This window comes from Gekko japonicus, unplaced genomic scaffold (assembly GCF_001447785.1).
Source record: "Gekko japonicus isolate JY-2015 unplaced genomic scaffold, Gekko_japonicus_V1.1 scaffold3806, whole genome shotgun sequence".
NCBI classification, from domain to species: Eukaryota; Metazoa; Chordata; class Lepidosauria; order Squamata; family Gekkonidae; genus Gekko; species Gekko japonicus.
In genome coordinates this window covers 19,711-29,380 of record NW_015171010.1, presented here as the reverse complement: position 1 = coordinate 29,380, position 9,670 = coordinate 19,711, and the positions used below count along the sequence as shown (strand labels likewise).

The window sequence follows — 9,670 nt, the reverse complement described above, 5'->3', positions numbered from 1 at the left end:
CCTTTTTAAAAAAGAGAGAGAGAGAGAAAGATGGAAAGTTAGGAATTTCCGATGGTACTCCGGCTTCTACCCTGAGTCCTGTTTCGTGAATATAATGTTAGGCTGCATAATATTGTTTGATGCTGGTTACAGGGCTTGGGTTATTTATCTAAAACATTTAAAATATTTATATATCACCTTTCCACAATGCCTAAGGCAGGCTGGTTTTATGGCTTATTTTCTTATTGTTGATTTTTATGTGGCTTTTTATGGTTTTACTGTACTGCTGTTACTTTGGGAGTCGCAAGGAGCAGATCACTGGAGAGGTAACATTTTAGAAAGAAGAAGAAGAAGAAGAGATTGGATTTATACCCCACCCTTCACTAACCCAAAGGTGTCTCAGAGCAGCTTACAAACTCCTTTCCCTTCCCCTCCCCACAACAGACACCCTGTGAGATAAAAGAAGAAGGAGATTGGATTTATACCCCACCCTTCACTCCCCAAAGGTGTCTCAGAGTGGCTTACAAACTCCTTTCCCTTCCCCTCCCCACAACAGACACCCTGTGAGGTAAAAGAAGAAGAAGAGGAGATTGGATTTATACCCCGCCCTTCACAACCCAAAGGAGTCTCAGAGCAGTTTACAAACTCCCTTCCCTTCCTCTCCTCACAACAGACACCCTGTGAGGTAAAAGAAGAAGAAGAAGAGATTGGATTTATACCCCGCCCTTCACTCCCCAAAGGAGTCTCAGAGCGGCTTACAAACTCCTTTCCCTTCCCCTCCCCACAACAGACACCCTGTGAGGTAAAAAAAGAAGGAGAAGAGATTGGATCTATATCCCGCCCTTCACTACCCAAAGGAGTCTCAGAGCGGCTTACAAACTCCTTTCCCTCCCCCTCCCCACAACAGACACCCTGTGAGGTAAAAGAAGAAGAGGAGATTGGATTTATATCCCGTCCTTCACTACCCAAAGGTGTCTCAGAGCCGCTTACAAACTCCTTTCCCTGCAGCTCTTAGATTCTCCATGGAGATATGTTTGCCACACTAGGAAAGTTTTGCCACTGTAGACCTAGTCATGTCTAGTGCTCCCTCTAAGCTGAGTTAGTGTGAGCCGGCCTCCAACTCACACATTTTTGGCTTAGCTCAGGAAGGATGGGCTCCAGAGCAAACTAATGTATGCAGCTGACAAATCGCTTGCTCACAACTTTAATACCAGTAGCTCACAAAATAGAATTTTTGCTTACAAGACTCCACGGCTTAGAGGGAGCGTTGGTCACGTCATAGCTTAATATCGGCGATTCCCAGTCACCAGGTCAGTAACTCTTAATATGTTTTTCACACTTATGATTTCCTTATATCAGAGAATTGTAAAATGTATATTGTTCTTGCCTGTTTTCTTTTAGAAATTAAACACAATAGCGTGGCACCAACAAAGTCTATGAAATAGTATTAAGAATCTTGAAACATTGGTGAGTTTATAAAATGCAATATGCTTTCTATTGTAAAGGAAAGCTTCTTTATGTATATAGTTTATTAAGCATGATACTCTACTGCAGCCCTCAGTACATCAGATGGCGATGAATCAACAACAGGCAAACCTGATGAAGAGTACACAAACGGAATGATGACTAGAACGCCGTTGTTTTCTTAAGTTGCTTTTCCCTTTGTAATAAATGAATTACACGAGGACCTTGAGCCTAAGATCTCATTACTGGCTGTAAATATTACTACAGGAGTTATATTATTCTGACTGTACAGTCGAGCTTCATGATCCATGAATAAGCTGTGTTCTTGTTAATGAATCATTCAAAAATACTTAAAACATTTACACTTAGCATAATATAAAAAGAAGATTAAAAATTGTAAAACTACACATGGTGATTTAGTGTTTTACTCAGTGAAATACTCCGTGGTCCGGTTTGTTGTAAGAACATAAGAACATAAGAGACGCCAATGTTGGATCAGGCCAGTGGCCCATCCAGTCCAACACTCTGTGTCACACAGTGGCCGGAAATACCAGTGCCATCAGGAGGTCCACCAGTGGGGCCAGGACATTAGAAGCCCTCCCACTGTAAAGAATGTAAAGAATGTATCCTCAGCAGAAGCGTGCAGACGACCAAAATGGAAATTGCAAGACTTTTCTGTTGTTTGGGTATTTTTGTATTTTTTGTGTGTGTGCGTGTGTGTGCACATGTGTCCACAACTGGAAGTCATGTCGACCACTGGTGACTGACCCCTACTGGGGGCCTGGAGGATATCCAGGGAGGTGGCTGAATAAAGCCTGCCCCCTCCTCCCGACATCCAAGTGCTAACCACAGTTGACCCTGCTTAGCTTCCGAGACCTGATGAGAACAAGCTTGCCTGGGCTATCCGGGTCATGGCACTAATGCAAGACTTCAACAGAGGAACCCGAACAAGTACAACTCTTTGAAGACAACCAGGGGTGCATAAAACTCGCACAGATGGAGAAGATCAGGGCTATTTTGGGGCAGGAACGCACAGGAACGGAGTTCCGGCTGGCTCCCAAATTGGCCACGCCCAGCAGGAACTCATTAGCATAATAGGCCACACCCAACAGCAGGAACTCATTAGGATTGGCTACATTAGGGGTGTGTGGCCTAACATGCAAAGGAGTTCCTGCTACAAAAAAAGGCCCTGGGTTTTGACAACAAACAAGGTAAACAGAATAAGAAGCAAAAGGTGGGTGTGGCTGGGTGACCACACTTCTGGTAACATGGGGGTGCAGCCTAATGTGCTAATGAGCTGTGCTGTCAGGGGTGTGGCCCAATATGCTAACGAGTTCCTGCTGTTGGGTGTGGCCTATTATGCTAATGAGTTCCTGCTGGGCTTTTTCTACAAAAAGAGCCCTGGCAGAAGATCAACTTGCGAATGGAACACATGGATATGAAGCGTCACCTAGTAAGAAATACGCAAGGGGAAGGGCTTGTTGAGCTGAAATACTGCCCTACAGATGAAACGACTGCCAACGCACTCACCAAGCCACTTCCTCAAGAAAAGCTTGAAAGTCTATGTAAGAAAATGCAGCAGAACAAAGTTTGAGTCCAGTGGCACCTTTAAGACCCACAAAGTTTTATTCAAGGTATAAGCTTTTGTGTGGACTTCGTGCACTAGACCTTGAGAAAGGGGTGTTGGGAAAAGGCAATGTCTGGTGTACAAAGAAGAAGAGAAGAAAGCCCTGAAGGGAGCAGCAAGAAGACAATTAGTTAGGACAGTATCTTCTCTCTCCTGTCAAGTATCATTCCTTGTCTGTTTTCACATCGCTACTTCCTCCTTCTTCCCGGAAGTTCCACACTTAGTCTCTCTCTCTCAGCGAGAGATGTAGTTAGGACCGTATCTCGGTCTCTCCTCTTTACTATCAAGTATATTAGTTCCTAAATAAATCTTTATCTACTCTTTAATCAGGTTGTGCGCTGTTGCTGTGTTAATTACTCTATAATCTCTTAAAGCATTAAAAAAAATTCCAAATACGGTTCCTCAACAGCGTAGAAAAGTAGAAAATGAGATGATTTCAAAGGCGTTGGAAAAGGTTTTGAAGAGGTTGACGAAACTCCCCGGAGTACGTTTCGTAATACAACTTCTTCCGAACGACATCAATGGAACCAGAGTGTCGTCTTCTGTTTATACATCGTGATTGTAATCATTCAGGAAAAACTCTTTCAAATCCTAGTACTTAGTACATGAAAATTCTAAAGCAACAGGCATGTTTGCAATACCACAAAACTTTGCTTCCATTGATGTCGTTCAGAAGAAGTTGTATTACGAAACGGAAACGTACTCCGGGGAGTTTCGTCAGCCTCTTCAAAACCTTTTCAAACGTCTTTGAAATCATGTCATTTTCTACTTTTCTACGCTGTTGAGGAACTGTATTTGGAATTGTTTCTATGCTTTAAGATAATATATGTATAGGGCATTCACTACAGCTTTTGTGTTCTTTGTCCTACTGGTAATATAGCTGTGACCTTCTGCTTCGTGTTAGTTACTCTGCCAACAATAATAAGGGCATGATGTTTCACCAGAGCGGCTAACGGTACGTTGGACTAAATGGACCACTGGTCTGATCCAGCAAAGCTACTCTTCCGGGAAGAAGCACGGTTCTCTGTGGTGGTTTTCCCCACATCTCTCAAAAATAATGTACCAGAGGAACTCTAGTTATGCCTTTCTTCCCTGTATTTTAAGAAGAAAACCAAGTACACCTTGGACTGATCTTTTGAATTTAATCCTCCTCCTGTTTTGTTTTTCACATCATACTTTGGTTTTTCTCTCCTTCTGTTGAAATGCTGGTAACAGTCAATTCCTGACTTGAGAAACTGAAGGAACTGGATAAACATATGGAGCAGAAGTCCATCAGTGGCTCTTAGCCACAAGGCCTAGATGGAACACTCTGTCTGGGGCAGTGATGCTCTGTAATCTTGGTGCTTGGGGGGCAACAGTCGGGGGGGCTTCTGGAGTTCTGGCCCCGCTAGTGGACCTCCTGAAGGCCCCTATGTTTTGGTCACTGTGTGACACAGAGTGTTGGACTGGAAGGGCCATTGGCCTGATCCAACATGGCTCCTCTTATGTTCTTATGTCTGGGGCAGTGGTGCTCTGTCTCCTTGGTGTTTGGGGAACAACAGTGGAAGGGCTTCTGGAGCTCTGGCCCGGCTGGTGGACCTCCTCATGGAACTTGAGTTTTGGCCACTGTGTGACACAGTGTTGAACAGGATGGGCCACTGGTCTGATCCAACATGGCTTCTCTTATGTCCTTATTCCAACCCTGGACTTCCTGGGTGGTCTCCCATCCAAATACTAACTAGGGCTGACCCTGCTTAGCTTCCGAGAGCTGACGAAACCTGGTTAGCCTGGGCCAACCAATATTTAAGTGACCTCAAGTCACAGCCGATTTATGGCAACCCTGTAGGGTTTTCAAGGGAAGGGGCAATCAGAGGTGCCTTGCCATTGCCTGCCTCTGCGACGCGACCCTGGAATTCCTTGGTGGTCTCCCACCCAAGCACTAACCAGGGCTGACCCTGCTCAGCTTCTGTGGAGGAGCTCATGCTAGTCTGGGCTATACAGGTCAGAACACACATTAAGAACAGAAGAGAAGCCCATGTTGGAACATGCCAATGGCCCATCCAGTCCAACACTCTGTGTCACACAGTGGCCAAAAGTGCCAGGTGCCATCAGGAGGTCCAGCAGTGGGGCCAGGACACTAGGAGCCCTCCCACTGTTGCCCCCCCAAGCAACAATACAGAGCATCCCTTGCCCCAGACTGAGAGTTCCTGTCTATACCTTGTGGCTAATAGCCACTGATGGACCTCTGCTCCATATGTTTATCTGATTCCCTGCTGAAGCCGTCTATGCTTGTAGCTGCCACCATCTCCTGTGGCAGTGAATTCGATGTGGTAATCACTCTCTGGATGAAGAAGGACTTCCTTTCATCTGTTCTAATCCGACCGCTCAGACATTTCCTTGAGTGCCCACGCATTCTTGTATTGTGCGAAAGGGAGAAAAGAACTTCTTCCTCAACCTGCTCTATCCCACGCCTAATCTTATAAACCTCGATTATGTCACCCCTCAGCCGTCGTTTCTCCAAGCTTAAATCCAAAAAGAAAATTAAAATATGCAACAATGACCATCTATACACTAGGCTTGCCAAGTCCCCCCGGGGGGCGGGGAAAACCCCGCCCCAGAGGCCGTTCCCCGCCACCGGTGGATCGGGGCCCGGGGGGAACCCCACCCCGACGTGCGCGTCACCCGGAAGTGACATGACGACACCGGGCATGCTGGGGGCGGGGCCACGGTCATCCGAGGGAAAACTCTATAGTTTTCCCTCGGATGGTTGTGGCCCTGCCCCCAGCGTGCCCGGCGGCGTCACGTCACTTCCGGGTGACGTGCGTGCGGCGCGCGTACTCCAGCCGCCAGCAGGGAGTCCCCCGCTCCGGCAAAATTTTGACTTGGCAACCCTACTATACACTATAGCAGCCTTCGCATACCCCCTTCTAACAGATCCCTCACGAAAATACTGAATGCAGAGTATGCTATAAATGGTGTTTTAAAAGTTGCTGTACACTAAAACTTCCAAACCTCTTCTCTCATTACGCACCACCCGTTATGCAACCGGACCTTTGTTGTCCCCAAAACTAGGCCGAAGTCACTGTGGCGACAATAATTCCATTTTTAATGAGGGACAGCAAAATTTCGGGGACGTCACCCGTGCCGTAGCCTAACCCGTACAAAAGGCTGGAAACGGTTGAAATGCAAAACCTGCTCCAGCTACTGCAGGGAAAGCAAACGGCAACTCATTAAAGAAACGTCAACAGGCCGTTTTTTGCCCTGAGTTTGGCCCCTATTTATTCCTAGCCTCCCTTCATTATGAAGTTATAGGAATGCCAATTCTGCCATCTAGTGGTCAAAGGTGGAATATTTTCTTTAAAACTTTTTTTGAAAAGCTTTCCCATTGAGGAGATAACTAGAAGGGAGGGATGTCAGCCTCCAGGTGGGACCTGGGGATCCTCTGGAATTGCAGCTCATCTCCAGGCTACAGAGAGCAGTTCCCCTGGAGAAAACGGATGCTTTGGAGGGTGGGTATTACGGTACTTTACCCCGCTGAGGTCCCTGTCCTCCCCAGGCTCCATCCCCAAATATCCAGGAGTTTCCCAACCTGAATCTTGCAACCCTACCTGCCCCCTCATCCCCTCCTCGTAGCCAGGGGTAGCTTGCCAACCCTAATGGTAGGGTCTACAACAGTTTTCAAAAAACTACAAGCTGCAACACAGTGCTACACACAGTGTGTATGTGACTAGTGGTGCTCAATGAAATTAATGAGCAGTAGTTCCGTGCGCCTCGGTGTCTAGTCATGCCGGCCACATGGCCACGGAAACGTCTTCGGACAGCGCTGGCTCTTCGGCTTGGAAACGGAGATGAGAACCGCATCCCTAGAGTCGGATTCGACTGGCTTTCGAGCAAGGGAAACGTTTACCTTTACCCTTAGGCTTAGAACAGCACAAAGGAAGCACTTCTTCACCTAAAGAATCATTAACACGTGGGATTCACTGCCACAGGAGGTGATGGCGACTACAGGCATGGACAGCTTCAAGAGGGGATTGGACAAATATATCAAGCAGCGGTCCATCAGTGGCTATTAGCCATAAGGTACAGATGAAACACTCTGTCTGGGGCAGTGAGGCTCTGTCTTCTTGGTGCTTGGGGGGCAAGAGTGGGAGGGCTTCTGGGGTTCTGGCCCAGCTGGTGGACTTACTGACAGCCCTTGGGTTTTAGCTACTGTGTGACACAGAGTGTTGGCCTGGATGGGCCACTGGCCTGATCCAACATGGCTTCTCTTATGTTCTTATGTCTGAGGCAGTGATGCTCTGTATTCTTTGTGCTTGGGGGGGGCTACAGTGGGAGGGATTCCGAAGTTCTGGCCCCGCTGGTGGACCTCCTGATGGCCCCTGGGTTTGGGCCCCTGTGTGACACAGAGCGTTGGACTGGGTGGGCCACAGGCCTGATCCGACATTGGCTTCTCTTATGTTTTTATGTATGAAAAAAAGACTATTTCATAAATTCAAACTTCAGTTTACTTGGCTTGGCCATACAGCAGGGTTTGTAAGGCAAAATTAAACCCCCAGGGACACCGCTTTCAATAACAGCCATGTAACAGCCCTTCATCATATTAAGCTGCCCTGGTCTCAGTAGCCCAGACTAGCCTGAATTCAACAGATCTCAGAAGCTAAGCAGGGTCAGTCCTGGTTAGTATTTGGATGGGAGACCACCAAGGATGTCCAAGGTTGCTACTCAGAGGCAAGCAGTGGCAAAGCCACCCCTGAACGTCTCTTGCCTTGAAAAACCTACGGGGTCGCCATAAATTGGCTGTGCATTTACGGCCCTTTCCACCACCAAGATTAAGTGAAGAAGAAGAAGAGGAGATTGGATTTATACCCCGCCCATCACTAAACGAAAGGAGTCTCAGAGCAGCTTACAGACTCCTTTCCCTTCCCCTCCCCACAACAGACACCCTGTGAGGTAGGTCGGGCTGAGAGAGCTCTCCGGAGAACTGCCCTTGAGAGAACAGCTCTGAAAGAACTTGTGACTGACCCAAGGGTCACCCACCTGCCTTCATGTGGAGGAGTGGGGCATCGAACCCCTGTTCTCCCAGATTAGAGTCCGCACTCCTAACCACTGCACCGAACTGGGAAATTAACTTGATGCCTCCTTTAAGTTTCAGAACGAAAGTCGGTGTAGAGAAGAGCAAGATTTCTGTTCTGACAAACTACTACGCTAACTCTGGAGCCAGGTTTGAATTTTCCCAAAGACAACCCTATTCACTTAATTCCACTCGAGTCCAAAAGGGAAGGTACCTTGAAAAAGGCGTGGATTGCGGCCGTCGCTTCGCTGCGTATCCTCAGGAGCGCGCTCAGAGTATTACTTCTGCACCGGACGTGAGGGAACTGCCGGAGGTAGTCTAGCGGGTGACGCGTTTTGTACTTCAGGGGGAAGGTCTGAACACCGAGAGAGGAATACGAGGGGGTGGGAAGAGAACCACAGAGTTAGATCTAGATCCTTTCTCCCTATTTGGTAAACATGATCCCGAAAGGATACAATAAGCAAGATGCATATGTATTAAGTTATATTATAACAGCAGCTAGATTGTTAATAGCTCGAAAATGGAAAGCTGAAGTTACACCCACAAGGGAAGAGTTAATAGATAAAATACTGGAACTAGCCAGAATGGATAACCTAAATTTAATGCTACAGAATAAAAATGAAAAGGTGCATGAAAAGAGATGGGAAAAAGTGTATAAATTGATAGAAAAATTGTTAGGAAATTGATATCCCCAATTTGTATAGGTGGGAAGACTGCACTGTGACTGCTGTGGCCTTTTGCTATGAGTGTCGGTCCATCATACTTCTGTGCCTTCTCATGGACAAGCTATCCCATGCAACCTTTCAGAACTGTATCTTCAAGGGGCCTTCTAAAGGGGTAGCATCCCAGATCTCATGCAAATCACCTTGTGGTGTAGCCTACATAAAGATAAATGGTAGCAGGGGGATAGAGGAAGCAGGGCCACTGCCAGGATAAGGTTGGCCTTCAAGTCCAAGGCATGGAAAAGAGGTTCTTCCTGAGTTTCTTCTTCATGCTCCCATCATGTAAGGAAGGGTCGCATTATTTTCTTATGACATTATAGGTTCACAAGAAGCAGGGACCCATGATACTTTTAATGCTACAGAATAAAAATGAAAAGGTGCATGAAAAGAGGTGGGAAAAAGTGTATAAATGGATAGAAAAATTGTTAGAAAATTAATATCCCCAACTTGTATACAAAGTAAGAGATGAAGGACTCTGACATATATGTAATCTGAATAGATGAAATGCTTGTGCATAAAGATATAAATAAAATAAAAATTGTAAAAAAAAAGAACTGCATCTTCAAGGGGCCTTCTAAAGGGGTAGCATCCCAGATCTCATGCAAATCAGCTTGTGGTGTAGCCTTCATAAAGATAAATGGTAGCAGGAGGACAGAAGAGGCAGGGCCACTGCCAGGATAAGGTTGGCCTTCAAGTCCAAGGCATGGAACAGAGCTTCTTCCTGAGTTTCCTCTTCATGCTCCCATCATGTAAGGAAGGGTCGCATTCTTTTCTTATGGCATTATAGGTTCACAAGAAGCGGGGACCCACGATACTCACGGGGGAGGG

The 9,670-nt window shown here is 46.6% G+C and overlaps 1 protein-coding gene across 1 annotated transcript in view; it reads right to left on the bottom strand.

Annotated features, from left to right (window-relative positions):
• LOC107116987 (probable asparagine--tRNA ligase, mitochondrial) overlaps positions 1 to 8,475 on the bottom strand; it is a gene marked incomplete at its 5' end in the record, with an annotated part of 82,718 nt that extends 74,243 nt beyond the window's left edge. Inside the window, one exon of the mRNA XM_015419021.1 lies at positions 8,335 to 8,475. Coding sequence (XP_015274507.1) covers positions 8,335 to 8,475 — 141 coding nt within the window. The remainder of the gene's footprint in view (positions 1 to 8,334) is intronic.
• Between the last annotated feature and the right edge of the window lie 1,195 nt (positions 8,476 to 9,670).